General features: G+C 46.6%; 1 protein-coding gene across 5 annotated transcripts in view; it reads right to left on the bottom strand.

Annotated features, from left to right (window-relative positions):
- ahr1b (aryl hydrocarbon receptor 1b) overlaps positions 1–19,671 on the bottom strand; it is a 217,215-nt gene that overhangs the window by 91,029 nt on the left and 106,515 nt on the right. For all 5 annotated transcript variants that reach the window (XM_038788103.1, XM_038788110.1, XM_038788107.1 and 2 more), the window contains one exon: positions 2,185–2,300. In XM_038788103.1, the coding sequence (XP_038644031.1) occupies positions 2,185–2,300 (116 nt within the window). The remainder of the gene's footprint in view (positions 1–2,184; positions 2,301–19,671) is intronic.

Below are 19,671 nucleotides of genomic sequence, written 5' to 3'. Positions count from 1 at the left end.
CTTTTGCATGTTTGTGAGTTTGCGCAATACCCAGCGAACAATAAACTGATCAGGATAGCCATTGTTCCGCTCTGTTCCAAGTTCAGCTTGCAAGGTGGGTAAATGGCTAGAGCCCTAGTTACAAGAGTGCTGAGAAGGCCAATCTTATAACGTGTGGAGCTTTCTGAATCCAAATGTGAATGCACCAGTGAAGGTGACCAGAGTGTTCTACTAGCTACACTAAGAACCAACTGAAGATAATCAGTTGAGCTCATAATGCGGCACATGCTAGAAGCAACATACATTCACACACAGGAAAGGTTTTGCCTTTTTTTAAATTACCCAGGAGCTTGGGGAGCATATAGCTCCCTGCTGCTTTCTTCACGCGAACCCGCCTCCCATCCATTGAGTCCATCTACATCTCCTGCTGCCTGGGGAAAGCAGGCAGCGTAATCAAAGACCCCTCCCACCCGGCGTACTCACTTTTCCAACTTCTTCCATTGGGCAGGAGATACAAAAGTCTGAGAACACACACAAACAGATTCAAAAACAGCTTCTTCTCCGCTGTTGGCAGACTGCTGAATGACCCTCTTATGGTCTGTTCTGATCTCTTAACACATCTTCTCTCCTGCGTAATATTGCACTGCTGTATGTTTCACCCGACGCCTTTGTCTATGTATTTACATTGTGTGTTTATGCATGCCCTATGGTTTTCTTCATGTATGGAATGATCTGCTTGGCCTGTCCGCAGAACAATATTTTTCATTGTACCTTCATTGACAAAAACAAATCCAATCCAATCCATGGCTACGCATCAGCCAATCAGCACCCTTTTCCCCTGTAGTATAATTTGTTGTGATTGTTTGAAATTTGGTATTCCTGTGTTTGTCCTGATGAGTGCAAGATGAAAAGACTCGGTCACATTTTTCTATTTTCAGCAATATTCAAAATCTGGAGCATGATTGACTGTTAAGATACCCGTTTCTGTCTAATGGATGTGTAGAAGCCTGAGGCCTGTAACATCAAACGCAAGAAGGATAGCTGACGGAAAAGCATACTTGCGAGCTGAGGAAATAGGAGCCAATGGGGTGGAGTAGACAGGAAAGCAAAACATGGAATCATAGAATTTACAATGCAGAAGGAGGCCATTTGGCCCATCCCTATTTCGTCCTTCTGCACCGGTCCTTGGAAAGAACACCCTACTTAAGCCCACACTTCCACCCCACCCCAGTAACTCAGTAACCCAGTAACCCCACCTAACCTTTTAGGACACGAAGGACACTATCATGGTCAATTCACCTAACCTGCATGTCTTTGGACTGTGGGAGGAAACTGGACCACTGGAAGAAACCCACGCAGACACGGGAAGAACATGCAGACTCCACACAGACAGTGACCCAAGTCGTGGAACCCTGGAGCTGTGAAGCAACTGTGCTAACCACTGTGCTAACCACAGCTGCCCATAAGGCCACTGGAGAAATTCATGGGACTGTGCAGTTCAAAGAATTAAACAGCTTCCACAGAAACAGCCACAAAGCCTTTTCTTACCTTTTTTAATTCATGGGATGTGGGTGATGCTGGCTCGGCCAGCATCTGTTGCCCATTCTTAATTGTCCTTGAGAAGGAGCAGTCTGCATGAACTGCTGCAATCCATGTGGTGTAGGTACATCCACAGTGCTGATATGGAGGGAGAATGCAGGATTTTGACCCAGCGACTGGTGTCCCCCAGGAGCTGAAACTGATCTTTAGCTGCTTCAGACAAGCAAAGATAGCTCAACAGTGCAGCAGTCATGAAACTGTGCTAGACTTTTGCTCATCTCAAACACTGAGGGTCACTCAAACCCAACCCCCCACGCCCCCGATGAACCCTTTGACTGGTGTTCTTAGCTCTCTACATGTACAACTGTCAGAATCAATCACGTCTTGAGTGAACGTGATGCCAGGTTCCAATAGTGCTTTTACTAACCTCTCAGTTTATATCCCCTTACCTTGCACAATGGAAACTCCCTATTTCGTCCTTCTGCACTGAAAAATAATCAAGTATTCAGCAAATTGCTGCACAGTTCAATTAGTGTCCTGCCTTGGCAACCTTTGCACTCAGGAGCTCCTAAAAGATTGATTTTTAAATACACAAGGAAAAGAACGATGGAGTGTATTGCGGTATTAAGTGGGAGATGTGACAGCTATCTGGCCTAAAGCACAGACCTGCAGTAAAAGTTCTCCCTCTGGCAGAACTCCATCCGCCAATCCCGACACTTTCCTGTTGCCTTGGTTACCATTTCCGTCGGCGATCTTGTTACAGCTGTGGTTCTTCAAGGCAACTGCAATGAAGCACAGTAATGGGTTTAGCACAAACATAATATTTACAAAAGCACTGCTGTGCATGTCAAAACCTTTCAGTCCATTGACTTTCACGCACTGTGAAGTTGGCTATGAGTGACAGCAATGCCTACACCTTCTCGCAGGGATTAATCTGAAATCTACAGCTATGTTCTTGATGACTGCAGTCAGAGGGGGACCCACAGGTAACCTGCACTGCGCGATACGGAGCCTGGGGGAAGTTACCTTGCCAGCGCTCCACCACCCTCACCGAATGACAGCCAAATTCCCATTAGCCACGCTGACAGAATCACGCAAATCTAATACATGGCAAGACCATTTGGCCCATTGTGCCTGTGATGATCAAAAAGAGTTATCCAGCCCTCATTCAGAGCCCCTGTAGGTTACCAAACCTGAAGACCATAAGACATAGGAGCAGAATTAGGCCATTTGGCCCATCGAGTCTGCTCCACCATTCAATAATGGCTGATATGTTTCTCATCCCCATTCTCCTGTCTTTTCCCCATAACCCCTGATCCCCTTATCAAGAACCTATCTATCTCTGTCTTAAAGACACTCAAGTGATTTGGCCTCCACAGCCTTCTGCGGCAAAGAGTTCCACAGATTCACCACTCTGGCCGAAGAAATTCCTCCTCAAATGGATAGTCCCTTTAGTCTGAGATTGTGTCCTCTGGTTCTAGATTTTCCTACAAGTGGAAACATCCTCTCCACATCCACTCTATCCAGGCCTCTCAGTATCCTGTAAATTTCGATAAGTTCCCCGTCGTCCTTCTAAACTCCAACGAATACAGATCCAGAGTCCTCAATCACTCCTCATAAACTCTTCATTCCAGGGATCATTCTTGTGAACCTCCTCTGGATCCTTTCCAAGGCCAACACATCCTTCCTTATTCCTTCGTTACGGGGCCCAAAACTGCTCACAATACTCCAAATGAGGTCTGACTTGAGTCTAATACAGCCTCAAAAGTACATCCCTCCTCTTGTATTCTAGCCCTCTCGACATGAATGCTAACATTACATTTGCCATCCTAACTGCCGACTGAACCTACACATTAACCTTAAGAGAATCTTGAACTGGGACTCCCTTTGTGCTTCTGATTTCCTAAGCCTTTACTTCTTAGAAAATAGTCTATGTCTTCATTCTTCCTACCAAAGTGCATAACCTCACACTTTTCCACATTGCATTCCATCTGACACTTCTTTTCCCACTCTCCAAGCCTGTCCCAAGTTCTTCTGCAGCTCCCTGCTTCCTTAATATTATCTGTCTCTCTACATATCTTTGTATCAACTGCAAATTTAACAACAGTGCCCTCAGCTCCTTCTTCCAGATCATTAATGTATATTGTGAAATGTTGTGGTCCCAACATCGACCCCTGAGGCACACTACTAGTCACCGGCTGTCATTCTGAAAATTTATCCCCACTCTCTGCCTTCTGCCAGTCAGCCAATCCTCTATCTTACTCTTAACATCATGGGTGCTTAACCTATTTAACAGCCGCCTATACGGCACCTTGTCAAAGGCCTTCTGGAAATCTAAATAAATCACGTCCACTGGTTCTCCTTTGTCTAACTTCCTCAGTACCTCCTCAAAGAACTCTAACAGATTTGTCAGACATTACCTCCCTTTGACAAAGCCATGCTGATTCAGTCCTACGTTATCATGCACTTCCAAGTACTCCACAATCCTATCTTTAATAATGGACTCTAGAGGTGGCTTTTAAAGCAGACCAAGGCAGGCCAGCAGCACGGTTCAATTTCCGTACCAGCCTCCCTGAACAGGTAGCGGAATGTGGCGACTAGGGTTTTTTCACAATAACTTCATTTGAAGCCTACTTGTGACAATAAGCAACTTTCACTTTCACTTTCTAAATTCTTACCAATGACGGAAGTCAGGCTAAATGGCCTACAATTTCCCATCTTCTGCCTCCCTTCTTAAACAGGGGTGTTATATTAGCCATTTTCCAGTCCTCTGGGACCCTTCCTGCCCCCAGTGATTCCTGAAAGATCACCAATGCCTCCACAATCTCCTCAGCTATCTCGTTTAGAACTCTGGAGTGTAGTCCATCCGGTCCAGGTGACTTATCCACCTTCAGACCTTTCCGTTTCCCCAGAACCTTCTCCTTAGTGATGGCCACTGCACTCACCTCTGCCCCCTGATTCTCCTGAAGTTCTGGCATCCCACTGATGTCTTCCACCATGAAGCCTGATGTAATGTACCTAATCAGTTCCTCTGCCATTTCTTTGTTTCCTATTATTACTTCTCCAGCCACATTTTCCAGTGGTCCAATATCCATTCTTGCCTTTTTCTAATTAAAAAAACACTTACTATCTTCTTTTATATTGTTAGCTAGCTTACACTCATATTTCATTGTCTCCGCTCTTATTGTTTTATTAGTTGTCTTCTGCTCGCTTTTAAAGACTTCCCAATCCTCTGGATTCGCACTAATGAAAAATGGGTGTTCGTCTCCACCCCCCAATCAGGCACTGAACTCCGGACACTCGCCACCACCTTGGTGAAAATATTTCTCCTCAACCTCCCTCGAATCCTTCCACCAATTACTTTAAATCTACTATTCTAAATTTGATTTAATCTTGAGATCAAGGTTATTGACGCCTTTGCTAATGAAAATAGGTCAGCCCTAATTACACTTTGCCCAGGCCTCATTTTATTCGCCACAATTAAATTTCCCCTCAGCCTCCTCTGTTGCAAAGCAAACAACCCGGTTCCATTCATTCTTTTCTCAAAGCTAAATTTCTCCTGGCAACATGGTCCGTACATCTCCTCTGCACCATCTCGACTCTGCTCACATCCTTCCTGTAAAGCTGTGTACTGAATTTTCCCCAAATTTCTCTAGCATTGAGAGCTTTTCCTCACTTCCTGCCTGGCTTCCCCAATCCAGGAGAATTGTATCATTGGCAGGTCTGTGCCTTCGCAGCCAGCACAACAAAGATTCAAAATTAATTTGGAAGATGGCAGAATGGCAACAGCAACTCCTGGCATACAAAGCCAATAATTCACTTCATTTTTATTGTATCGAGAATTCCGAGAGATAGTGGATGCCCTAGTGACGATCTTCCCAAATTCCTTAGATTCTGGAAGAGTCCCAGCAGATTGGAAGTTAGCAAATGTACCACTGCTATTCAAGAAAGGAGGTGGAGAGAAAACAGGGAACTATAGGCTATTCAGTTTGACATTAATTGTCGAAAAAATACTGGAATCAATTCTTAAGGAAGTCTGAATGACGCACTTAGAAAATCATAGCAAGATCAGACAAAGTGAAAATGGTTTGACTAAAGGGAAATCGTGTTTGACAGAATATATTAGAATTCCTTGAGGATGTAACTAGTAGGGTGGATAAAGGGGAACCAGTGGATTTAATATACATGGATTTCCAAAAGGCATTTGATAAGGTAACCAAGGAACCCAGTGGTCGTAAAACTTGGATTTATTGAATTATGCGCAATAGGTTGCCTATGGCAGTAAGTCTCACCCAATCCAGTTCCCGTTGGACAACTAACAGCTCGGGATCCTGCTTGGGCCTGTTTTCTATATATAGATCTAACGAGCTCCAACTGGGTGGCCTCCAGCCCCAATCTGGGGAGCTCGTACTCCACAAGTGCCACGTGAAGATCCAGAATGGCTTCCCCATGGTTCTAATGGGAGTTATAACAGTATCACACAAAAGGTTTATATATGGGTTCATGGAGTTAGGGGTAATATATTGGCATAGATAGAGAATTGGTTAACTGACTTCCTGTCAGCAAAGAGTGGGCACAAACAGGGCATTCTTAAGTTGGCACACTTTGACTTGGCAGGCGTTGACTAGTGAACTGTCACAAAGATCAGTGCTGGGACTTGTGCTATTTATGATCTATACTAATGAATTAACGAAGACACAGAGAGTAATTGCATCTATTTTTACTGACAATACAAAGCCAGGTGGAAATACAATTTGTGGGGATGACACAAAGAGGGTACAAAGAGATGCGGAGTCTGCACGTTCTCCCCGTGTCTGTGTGGGCTCCCTCCGGGAGCTCCGGTTTCCTCACACAAGTCCTGAAAGACGTGCTTGTTAGGTGAATTGAACATTCTGAGATAAGTTTACTGGGCAACAAGAAGGCACAAGGAGAGTAACGTGGGGAAGTTATTCACTTTGGTTTTAAGAATAGAGAAGTAGATTTTATTTAAAGGTGTGAAACTTGTACAAGGAGGTGGTGGCCCATTAGTGTGGTCTAGTAATCCAGGGTCCCAAGGTAATGCTCTGGGGATTGGGTTCAAATCCCACCATGAGAGAAATCTGGAAGTAAGTCTAATGATGACCATGAAACAACTGTCGGAAAAACCTCTGGTTCACTAATGTCCTTTTGGGAAGGAAATCTGTCATCCTTACCTGGTCTGGCCCACAAGTGACTCCAGATCCACAGCAATGTTGTTGACTCTTAAATGCCTGCACAAGGGCAATTAGGGATAGGTAATAAATATTGGCACAGCCAAAGAATTTTAAAAAAACACAAATGCAGCATAAATGACGTATTGGCCTTTATTGCAGGAATAAAGAAGTCTTGCTATATTTGTGCAGGATTTCGGTGAGACCACACCTGGAATAGTGTGTGCAGTTTTGGTCTCCATAGTGAGGAAGAATATATTTGGATTGATGGTGGTACAGCGACGCTTCACTAGATTGGTCCCTGGGATGAGGAGGTTGTCCTATGATAAGTTTAGAAGAATGAAATATAGAAGACTCTGAAATGGTTTGACAGAGTTCTCCTGGCTGGGGAACCGACAACACGTAGGCACAGACTCAGGGTAGGGTGTTGATTATTTAGGAATGAAATTAGGAGAAATGTATTCATTCAAAGGGTTGTGCAGCACGACAGCACAGTCAGTAGCACCATTGCTTCACAGTTCTAGGGACCCGGGTTCAATTCCCGGCTTGGGTCACTGTCTGTGAGGAGTCTGCATGTTCTCCCCATATCTGCGTGGGTTTCCTCCGGGTGCTCCGATTTCCTCCAACAAGTCCCGAAAGACATGCTTGTTAGGTAATTTGGATATTCTGAATTCTCCCTCAGTGTACCCGAACAGGCGCCGAATGTGGTGACTAGGGGCTTTTCACAGTAACTTCATCGTAGTGTTAATGTAAGCCTACTTGTGACAATAAAGATTATTAAAATGAATATTTGGAATTCTCCATTCCAAAGGGTTGTGGAAGCTCTATCTTGAATATATTTAAGGTTGGGACAGACAGATATTTTGCCTCTTGGAATTAAGGGATATGAGCAGATGGGAGTTGAAACTCAAGGTCATCCATGATCATACTGAATGCCGGAGCTGGCTCGATGGGCTGAATGGTCCAGCCCTGCTCCTATTTCTTATGTTCTTAAGCTCCCATATAACAAAACTTTCTTAAATAAAGGGCTTAGTGTTACTAAAGCTCTTATAGGGAACTTCCCCACTCCAAAGTGTTGGTTTATATGATGTGACATGGGTGGTTTGTTTAATTGGTGGACAAGCTTTACTCGATAATTGAAGTGGTGGCGCAATTCTGGAGAGTGGCAATGATGTCAGCATGAACTGGGAGTGATTCTGGCCATGCATCACTGGGCATCATAACTGCTTTTAACCATATAATAGAGCACAATATTGTCCAAGGAGAGGCAATTAGCGTAGGACTGTACTGCCTCATTCTAAAACTGAAAGCAAAGGCCCGGAAGGGAGGGGGTGAGAGCAGTGGAGGGGTGAAATAGGAAGACGGGAAAGGGAAAAAACAGCGGACAAAGGGAAATCTCAGACTGACCCCGGGAGGGGGGCCAACACACTAGCAGAAAGCTAGCGTCAGGAGGTACGAGAGTGGGGGGCCTTCGGCGCATCTCCTGTGGGGGAGAGACTTCTGGCAAAGGGGGGATAACATCACAGGAAGGGAGACAAGTGGGGGAGTAGAGGGGGGAGAGGTCGGAAACACTAGCAGAAGGGGAGGGGGGAAAACGCAGAACCAGAGATGGAACAAAGGAACAAGGGGGGAGAGGGCTCCAGGCTGGCTACAACAAGCCACACATGGAAATAGGAAAGACGATGGTGCCGCAAACAACCACTTTGGAGGGTCCCAAAACAAAGGGAAACCCTGGGGTGCAGGAGGACATCCACATGGCGTATACATAGGTGGTGGGCATGTTCGGTGGCCCTGGACAAAGGGAAACCCGCAGTGCAGGGGCTCAGCCTCATGGTGAGAACGATGACTGCAGGCATTTTGGGTGGCCTCCAAACAATGGGAAAACCGGGGGTGCAGGGGCACATCCACCAGAGAAAATGCTGGAAAATCTCAACAGATCTGATAGCATCTGTAAGGAGAGAAAAGAGTTAGCGTTTCGAGTCCAGATGGCCCTTTGTCAAAGCTGACCCAACTGGGATGACACGGAGTTTACGACAGAAATCCCTGACATAGACAAGCAACAACTTACCATGGTGGAAACTTTAACTGTTTACAGGACCCCCCGGACAGACAGGTCGAACTCCAAAACAGGGACGACCTCTAACATGGGGAAAGAACTCGGCATATTCATGGAGCAGATGATGACAGTGAACCCATGGCAAATCACCCACCCAGGGAAGAAGTTCTCCTTCTTCTCCAAGGTACATAAAGTATATACCCGGATTGACTTCTTTGTCGTGGGGAAATCAGTGCTTCTGGGGATAGTAAGAGCGGAATACTCAGTGATCGTAATCTCCGACCACGCTCCACAAAACATGGACATGAGTTTGGAGACAGGCCATGCCCAACGCCCGCCATGGAGGCTGGAAACGGCCCTCCTGGCCGATAAGGCTTTCTGCGAAAAAATATCACAGGCCATAGACGAGTATATAACCAATAACCAGAATGGGGAGGTCTCACTCTCCATCAGGAGTGAGATTATTGCCTATAAAGCACGTAGAGGTGGGGAAGTGAGGGCGGCTAGGCAACAACTGGTCGACTCCATACTGGAGGTGGATCGGTGATACTCCACGGCCCCGACCATAGAGAGTGTGATGGAGAGGAAAAAGCTACATTTGGCAGGTAGGGTCCCAGAGCACTGGAAAGTGGCTAATGTAACACCGCTGTTTAAGAAGAGAGGGAGACAGAAGACGGGAAATTATAGGCCCTTTAGCCTGACTTCAGTCATTGGTAAGATTTTAGAGTCCATTATTAAAGATGAGATCATGGAGAACTTGGAAGTGCATGGTAAAATAGGACTGAGTCAGCATGGTTTTGTCAAAGGGAGGTCATGTCCAAGAAATCTGTTAGAGTTCTTTGAGGAGGTAACAAGGAAGTTAGACAAAGGATAACCAGTGGACATGATTTATTTAGATTTCCAGAACGCCTTTGACAACGTGTCACATAGGAGTCTGTTAGATAACTTAAGAGCCCATGGTGTTAAGGTAAGATCCTGGCATGGATAGAGGATTGGCTGGCTGGCAGAAGGCAGAGAGTGGGGATAAAGGGGTATTTTTCAGGATGGCAGCTGGTGACTAGTGGTGTGCCTCAGGGATCTGTGCTAGGACCACAATTTTTCACAATATACATTAATGATCTGGAAGAAGGAACTGAAGGCACTGTTGCTAAGTTTGTAGATGATTCAAAGATCTATCGAGGGACAGAAAGTATTGAGGAAGCAGGAGGGCTGCGGAAGGATTTGGATAGGCCAGGAGAGTGGGCAATGAAGTGGCAGATGAAATGCGATGTGGAAAAGAGTGAGGTTATGCACTTTGGAAGGAGGAATTTAGACATAGACTATTTTCTAAATGGGGCAATGCTTAAGAAATCAGAAGATCAAAGGGACTTGGCAGCCTTTGTTCACGATTCTCTTAAGGTTAATATGCAGGTTCAGTCAGCAGCGTGGAAGGCAAATACAATATTAGCATTCATGTTGAGAGGGTTACCTTCTCAACCAAAAGGGAAATCTTCCCGGTGAACCCACAAGGGGGAGGGCACAGCTGGGGGGCCTGCCATTTAAACAAGCCCAAAACAAATTCTGCTACCTGGGGATCCAAATCGCCCACGACTGGAGAGGGATACACAAATGGAATCTGGCCAGCCTAGTGGAGAAGTTCAAAAGTATCTGCAGAGATGGAACCCCCTCCCACTCTCCCTGACAGGGAAAAACGGAGGAGGGATCCTGCACAGGAGCGTCCCTCTGAGCCCAGGCCACAGCAATGCTCTCATCCCCACCGGTCAAGCACTCTATAAGCCCGGTAATAGCCACACTCCAACTAAGACAGCACTTTGGTTTGACTGAAGTGTCCATCTGCAACAATCATAGGTTCGCGTGAGCGAAAATGGATGCCACCCACAAAAGGTGGAGGCAGGACGGATGGGCATTCACAGTTAGGGACTCCAATATGGAAAACAGACTGATAACACGAGACGAACTGACATAGATGTTCCAACTTATCCGGGGAATGGGCTACCACTGTAGCCACCTGAGTTGGCCACTTCTCCAAACAAAATGGAGAAACACAAAGACAGCAGGGAATAATGGACAGTCTAACCAAACAAGCAGTTTTGCAGAGTTCCTGTGTATTCTGCCTGCAAAGAAAGCAGATAGCACTGAAACCAGCAGTTATACATATTGATGAGCGATCCCCGGGAACAAACAATAGCTACAACAATTAGCTACATTTAAGACACTCAATAGCAAGTCAGACTCCTCGGCACCAACGGGAGTCCGAAACAAAGGAGACAAACAAGCCAGAAAGAACCGCCCAGCGATCGAGAAACAGCCCCAGTATTGGGGAATTCAAACCAATCAATTGGTATGGGATCCAATCGATTGGAAGTAAGCTCGGGGTCCGCCCAAAAGGGCGCGAAGCCCCTGGGACCTATAAAAGACAGGTCCCGAGTTCAGTTGACTCTCTTAGCCGGCCCTCCCAGCAGAACATCTTAGCAGCTCTCGAAGAACTTGACCGTAAGAAGGAGAGGCCTGGCCAACTGCTGCACCATCAAGTAAGTGTCCAGTCAACGCACGCTACGAGATAGATGCTCCTGACCCCTTAGTCCATACCAGCTGGAAGCCTGCAGACTCAGGATCGCGCAAGAGGCCATTGTTCCCTGACCCAGCGGGTTCCCTTATCCAGATAAGTATTGGTCTGTTAGTGGTAGGAATAGCCTAGTCATTTAGTATTGTATGCATGAGTAGCGATTAACTGTGTATTAATAAACGTGTCTTGATTTGAACCTTACTAATTGGTGTATTGAGTCATTGATCTGAACTTGAACCTCGTGGTGGTATCATAAGGAAACCTGCCGACTCTAGAGCTAAGTAATAAAACAGAGCCAATTGAGTGCAAAGCGCATTCACCAGAACGAGCGACACCATATACACATAAAAAACCTTCCTACGTAGGGGGGGGGGGGGGGGGGGGGGGGGGGAAGGGGGGATGGGGGGGATTGGGGATCTTGTATGGATGGCTACAGCGGAAGGCAAGCTCCCCACTGGACGAGACAAGGGGGGAATTGGGGATCTTGTATGGACGACTACAGGGGAAGGCAAGCTCCCCACTGGACGAGACAAGAAAAAAATGGGAGGAAGAGCTCGGGTTTGAAATAGGGTGGGGAATCTGGAGCGAAGCATTGAACAGAGTCAGGATGCTCAAAGCCAAGTCTAATGCAGCTGAAGTGGTACATAGAGGACAACTAACCAGAATCTGAATGAGCAGGTTCTTCTCAGGAGGTGGAGGACAAATATGAACGGTGCCAGGGAGACTGGACAACCACACCTATATGTTCTGGGCCTGCTGTAGACTTGTCAGGTTCTGGACAGCCTTCTTCAAAGCGATGTCCAAGGTTGTGGGAATGAGGGTGGAGGCGTGCCCAAAAGTGGCAGTCTTCAGGGTATCGGCAACAGCCAGAACTCTTTATGGGGAGGACACCCTTGCCTTTGCCTCCCTAATCGCCTGCCGGAGAAACCTGCTCAGCTGGCGATCAGCGGCACCACCAGAAGCTGAAGACTAGCTGTCCGACCTATCGGAATTTCTCCAAATAGAGAAAATCGAATTGGCCATCCGGAGGGCTTCCGCCAAGGCTTGGAGGTCATTCACCAATTTGCTCCAGGACCGGTTTGTAGTCATCAGCCAATTGGCCAAGGGGAGAGGGGGTAACCCTCAGGGGGACCACAGACACCAAAGGAAATAGAGAAAGGGAGGGGGTGGAGAGAGAACAGGGAGGCACATAAGCCGACCACACACCGTGCGGAGGAAGAGGGGGCATACCAAACGTTTGGAAATACAGGCAACTAAATTAGCACAACTTGCCACAATGTCACAAATGTATCACTATACTAGCCCACTATGTACAGATTGAAGAACCAGTGAGGAAAGAAAAAGTGCCAGGTATCAAGTCGGGGAGGAAGTCTCGGGGAAGTAGGGGGATTTGGGATGAGGAGGCTAACTGAAATATGGGGCTTTTCTAAATTGTAAATTTTGTAAATTGTAAGCTGTAACTGGTGTGTACAGATTTATTTATGTTGATTAATGTTATGTATAAAAAGGAAAAAACACTAATGGAAACATTTTCCAAAAAAACCTGAACACGTATGACTTCATTCTTTAAATACAAACTTCACATTGATTGAACCAATTACCCAAGGTGACAGGAAATTCAGGATTAACCATCAAAGGGCCAGTGTCCTCAGAAGAAATTCCTCGCGCACCTTCCTTCAACGGTGTACAGATCCTGTGGAGAAGTGTGAGGTGATTCACTTTGGAAAGAATAACAGGAATGCGGAATATTTGGCTAATGGTAAAATTATTGGTAGTGTGGATGAGCAGAGGGATCTCGGTGTCCATGTACATAGATCCCTGAAAGTTGCCACCCAGGTTGATAGGGTTGTGAAGAAGGCCTATGGTGTGATGGCCTTTATTGGTAGAGGGATTGCGTTCCGGAGCCATGAGGTCATGTTGCAGTTGTACAAAACTCTAGTACAGCCGCATTTGGAGTATTGCGTGCAGTTCTGGTCGCCTCATTATAGGAAGGACGTGGAAGCTTTGGAACGGGTGCAGAGGAGATTTACCAGGATGTTGCCTGGTATGGAGGGAAAATCTTATGAGGAAAGGCTGATGGACTTGAGGTTGTTTTCGTTAGAGAGAAGAAGGTTAAGAGGTGACTTAATAGAGGCATACAAAATGGTCAGAGGGTTAGATAGGGTGGACAGCGAGAGCCTTCTCCCGCGGATGGGGGTGGCTAGCACGAGGGGACATAGCCTTAAATTGAGGGGTAATAGATATAGGACAGAGGTCAGAGGTGGGTTTTTTATGCAAAGAGTGGTGAGGCCGTGGAATGCCCTACCTGCAACAGTAGTGAACTCGCCAACATTGAGGGCATTCAAAAATATATTGGATAAGCATATGGATGATAAGGGCATAGTGTAGGTTAGATGGCCTTTAGATTTTTTCCATGTCGGTGCAACATCGAGGGCCGAAGGGCCTGTACTGCGCTGTATCGTTCTATGTTCTATGTTGCAATGGATGATGCTATTGCCAGTGCAGTATGAAGAAGAATCCCCAATAATCTCTATCTGTAATGCTCATCATAATATTATTATTATTATCTGCCTTTTCTTCTTGATTTATAGAAATGGCAATGAGTAGATAGGAGGACCAGAAGTCTTGTGGCGCAGCCAGTAGTGTCCCTGCCTCTGAGCCAGACGCTCCAGACTCGAATCGCACACCAGGACTTGATGGCCAAGGAAGGTGCATTCATAACGAGGGCATGCAGGTTGTAATCTTGTACATCCTTCCAAACACACACCAATGGCAGGCAGTAAGAGTGGGAGATATTCCTGGTCAGTCATGTGATGGAAAAAAATTGGAGTCTCACCCACCACTACGCAAAGCTCCAGACTGCCAACGTGCTTGTAACAGTGCGTGTTACCACAGCAACTTGGACTGGGGGAAGTTCAGTTGGTTGGACAGCTGGTGAGGATCGGATAGGTGCCAATAGCACTGGGTTCAATCCCCGTTCTAGCTGGGGTGGCTTCAGGACCTGGCTTCCTGCCCTGCCCATGGTGGAGAATGTGACGGGGTGGGTGGGTTGGTGCTACCTTTGGGCAGAGAGCTTAACAAGACAGTAAGATATGTTGCAAATTCTCCAATCATTGGGATTTTCTTTTTCCGTTGGAAGCGTTTCCCCTCCCGCCAGTTTACCCTACCAGCCCCAATCCAAGATGACTAGCCCCTGTCATTTAACACCCCCAACCCAACCTGGTCCGATCCACCACTTCACTGCCCCCCCCCTCCCTACCCCAACCCTCCTGACTCCCCTCCGACCCAATCTGGCTATCTCACACTATCTGACTACCCTCCTCCAATCCCGACCTGACCATAAGACATAGGAGCAGAATTAGGCCACTCAGCCCATCGAGTCTGATCCACCATTTAATCATGGCTGATATTTTCTCATCCCCATTCTCCTGCCTTCTCCCCATAACCCCTGTAACCCCTGATCCCCTCATTAATCAAGGGACTATCGAACTCTGTCTTAAAGACACTCAATGATTTGGCCTCCACAGCCTTCTGAGGTAAGGTGGGACCACCCACCAAACTGACAACCACTCCTAACCTGACCCGCATACCCACTCACCCACCTACCACTCTATCCCCTTACCCACTTACCTTCCACACCTTAGCCCCTTACCCATCTAACTTACCCACCCTACCCATTTATCTTTGCCATATAGCTTATATCTTATCCATGTAGCTTTTCAAAGAAGCTTTTGGACATTTAAAATCCATGCTCTATTTACAGCATATAGGAGCTCGTGCTCTAAAAGAGATGTGGTTTCCATGCAGATTCAGTTCTCTGCTCCCTTGGAATATTGGCCAGAAAAGTCAGAGGGAGCTCAGTGGGTATTTTCTTGCCTGAAAGTTTCCGAGCCTGAATGTAAGATTTGGGCCCATAACTGCGGCCACACGAACAGCAGTCAAATATTTTGTGTTATCAATCTGCTAATTATAAAATCGAGCAACACAAATGCTTTCCTTTAAAATCAATTTGTCCTCCCAATTAAAAAAAATTGCACATTTCTGCATCTTAATGCCTTAACATTTTATTATTTAGTCTATATTTCCTTCCCTTATTCTCCTTCCTCAGAATATAATCCAATGTATTTTTGTCATTCCCAACCCCAGGGAGTGCTGGAGGTTCAGACATTGAGTATCTACAAGACTGAGTTTGAGTGATTTTTGGACTCCAAGGCTAATTAAGATGTGTGGAGATAGGGCTGGAAGATGCAGTTGAGGCAGATTAACCATGAACTGATTGAGTGGCAGAGTAGCCCTGAGGGGCCAAAATGGCCTACTCCTGTTTCTCCCTATATTCCACAGCAGTACATTTCCCCTGACATCTCTGTTCAATTAATCATTCGACTCTGTCCTGCCAGAGTCTTTCCATTCTCGGGTCCAAAGTGTAAGGTCTTGCATTTGCCACGATGAACTCCACCTGCCGTAGCTTTGCCCACTCATTTACCTGTCTTGTTGCTGCTGCTCCCAAATGCACACCTGTGCCTCCTAACGTAGTGCCATTTGCAAAAACAACTCTTTATGCCTTCATCCAAACAGTTGGCAAATATGGCGAAAGGCTGACAAGCTGAGGTTTATATAGAAACCACGGGTTCGCAGGAACAGGAAGAGGTAATTCCTCCACCTCCTCCTGCTCTCCTGCACTCAGGTCTGTCCTGAGTTCAACTTTGAATTGATCTGAAGCTTAACTCCATCTGAACAAAAACCTACCAACCTTAATTTAGGAGTGTTCGATTGAACTAGCAGCCTCAGCAGAGTTCCACATCTCCAGTCCTCTTTGTGCGACAAGTGCTTCTTGACATCATCCTGAATGGCTGAGGTCTAATTCTGAGATTCTGCTATCTTATTTTCAACTCTCGCCACACCAGGGAAAATAGTTTTGTTCGCCCTCCATCCTATCAACTTCTTTAATCATCTTGACACCTCAAGTTGGGTCACCCTTTACTCTTCCATACTCCTGGGCAGCTTGGTAGCATAGTGGTTAACACAGGTGCTTCACAGCTCCAGGGTCCCAGGTTCAATTCCCGGCTTGGGTCACTGTCTGTGCGGAGTCTGCATGTTCTCCCCGTGTGTGCGTGGGTTTCCTCCGGGTGCTCCGGTTTCCTCCCACAGTCCAAAGATGTGCAGGTTAGGTGGATTGGCCATTCTAAATTGCCCTTAGTGTCCAAAATGGTTAGGTTGGGTAACCGGGATAAAGGGGATAGGGTGGAGAAGTGGGGCTTAAGTAGGGTGCTCTTTCCAAAGGCCGGTGCAGACTCGATGGGCTGAATGGCCTCCTTCTGCACTGTAAATCTATGATGAAATACAAGCTTCTGTTCCACCCCCTAGAATACTGTATGGCATCTTAGGTGACAACATGTTCACAACAACTCAAATTTATATATCGCTGCAATGTAATAAGCCATCCCAAGGTGCTTTTGCAGGAGCATTAGAAAAAAAATGTGATACTGAATCGTGAGGTAATATTTGGGCCAATAACTTTGACCAAAAGTTATGTCAAAGAGGTGAGTTTTGAGGTGGGTCACAAAGAAGAAAAAAACGAGGTAGAGAAGTGGAGAGGTTTAGGGAGGGAATTCCAGAGTTGGGCCCAGGCTTCTGAAGGTACTGCCACCAATGGTGGACTGATCAAGATTGGGGAGGTTCAAGAGGCCAGAATTAGACGAGTGCCGAGATCTCGGATGGTTGTGGGGCTGGAGGAGTTTACAGAGATAGAGAGAAGGGAAGACTTGGGGGGGATTTGAAAATGAGAGTGAGAATTTTCAAGCTGAGATGCTGCTTGGCTGCGAATCATAGGAGGTGAGTGAGCTCAGGGTAACGGGATTTGGTGCGTGTTAGGATACAGCCGGCAGGGGTTTGGATGATCACAAGTTTATAGAGGATTGAACTTAGGAGACAAGCCTGGAGTACATTTGAATAATCAAGCCTAGTAACAGAGGACAGGAATTTCTGCCACCCCACCGCGGTGTGCTTTGCGGCAGTAGAGGTGGCCCGCCATTGGTTCGCACCCTCTGCCGCTGCAGAACACACAGCAAGGGGGAATCGCCATTGGCGGGATGAGAAAATCTTGCTGCCGGGAGTAGAAGATACGGTCGGCAGAACCGGAAGATCGTGCCGGCGGGAGCGACAGGAAAATCCTGCCCAAAGGCATGGATGAGGGTTTCAGTCATAACACCTTGTACACTGCAGTTCACAGGGATACTGGCGGGAAATAGTGGTCTCCAGGTCAAAGTAGGAGCAGCCGATAGCTTGGTGGGATTTTAGGAGGGCATTATGAGGAGAATTGGGGAGTTTTGGGGAGAGAATTGCACTACCTAGAGCTGATTGACCTCTGATGTAAAGGCTGCACAACACCAGTAATCCAGTCCGTATCCGATTAACAAATTCCAGGCACGGCAATAAACAGTCATCTTCCCCTCATCAGTCATTCCTGGCTCGTACCAACTCAGTAAGCATCGAGTTCATTCAGCAAATATGACCAAGCATTTCAAATTTGTCTTGGTGTCGAATATTTTACCACAATCCCCTTTGATTTCAGGGGGGTAACATGGTGGAAAATCCAACGCTGCAAATCCCTAAAGGCTGCCTGCTAAATAACAATTCAGAATTCAGATGGTGCTCATTCATTATTTACTCTCGAGTCGATTAACACAACCTCTGTCATATATAAATATCTGTTCCACCAGTCTCATATTGGCATCATCTAAAACTTTCGCCAGCTAAGAAGGCCTCTGAAAATACTCTGGAGGCTGTAAAACAGCTTCAGGTATACTGACAAGAGTAAATGAAAATTCAGAAGACAAATGGTGTCCACGACAAGAGGAGTGTAAAAGACAGATTTAACAGAGAAATCATCTATAGTCTGCTGATTATATCTGGCACATGTATCCACTCATACAAAACATCAATGGACAGAGGGCTACAAGAGGAAATAGAACTCCTTGCACACAAGCAGGAAGGTGAGGGTGGGCTGAATGGGTGAAGGAGTGCGGAAGGGCTTTGCCTCTGAGAGGTCTGAAGGTCGATGGGTGACCTTTAACAATGTGCAGCCCCCTTCATTTCCCCACACCCAGCCAATCGACTTCCAACCCATTTCACTAGCTGCAGTCCGCTCTGCTGTTCATTACTGATGTCTCCAGTGTAACTGCAATGTAGCCAAAATGCACAGACAAGCGTTTGTGAAAGCATTTTCTCATACGTGTCCTCAGCAAGAGTGAGAATGGATCCAGCCATACTCAATTATTTAAGCTGCGACTTCACCCTCCCTCCCTGCATACTGTGCTGCAACTGCACATCTTAAAAGCTTAAGCATGAGTGTTCTTCCATCAGCTCTTTCCAATCCTCCACCACCCCACCCCCCGTCTGTTCTCCATGCACCCATTGAACTTTCTAGCAGTGTCCATTTTTCATTCAGACTCACCCCTCCCATGCTACCCTCAGGACTCCCGCGCCTCCGCCACCAACCAATGCACCCGCACCCCCACCAGCCCACACCCCCAACTCACAATCAGCACAGACCTTTTCACCGGGGTCACTGCATGATAAATGTCACCCTCTTTGCCCTACTGATGGGGTCCTACATTGTCAAAGGAGCTGCCTTTCTATTTGGATGTTAGGCTGAGGCCCCGTTTGCCTGCTGTTCAGCTGGGTTCAGATCCACCCACCAACCCCCAACCCCTTCACTCTTTGAAAAATGAGAATGTTTTCCCTGTGTCCCAGTCAACGTTTGTCCATCATCCAACAGTTCGATAGGAGGCTGGACAAGATCCTGAGGATGTGATAGGCATAAATATAAATCTGTGGCCAGCCAGAAGTCAGACCTTGGCTCCACATCCCTTGTCCAAAAGCCAGGGTGCTCTTGCTCATACACTGGCCCATTATTATGCCTCGATCAACATTACGAAATACAGGTTATCTGGTCACCATCACATGGCTGCTTGTTGGATCTTGCTATTCTCATATTGGCTTCCATGCTTCCGACGTTATGACAGCGATAAAACTCCGAAAACTACTGCACTGGCTGTAAATACTTAGCGACAGGGCAGCATGGTGGTGCAAGTTAGCACTGCTGCCTCACAGTGCTGAGGACGTGGGTTCGATTCCGACCCCGGGCTACTGTCAGTGTGGCGTTTGCACATAATAATAATCTTTATTAGTGTCACAAGTAGGCTTACATTATCACTGCAATGAAGTGGCTGAAAATCCCCTAATCGCCACACTCCGGCGCCTGTTGGGGTACACTGAGGGAGAATTCAGAGGACTGGATTCTCGCTTTGGGAGATTAAGTGCTGACGCCGGCATGGGAACAG

Source organism: Scyliorhinus canicula, chromosome 2, assembly GCF_902713615.1.
Source record: "Scyliorhinus canicula chromosome 2, sScyCan1.1, whole genome shotgun sequence".
Taxonomy (NCBI): Eukaryota; Metazoa; Chordata; class Chondrichthyes; order Carcharhiniformes; family Scyliorhinidae; genus Scyliorhinus; species Scyliorhinus canicula.
This window is presented reverse-complemented; position numbering and strand designations above follow the sequence as displayed.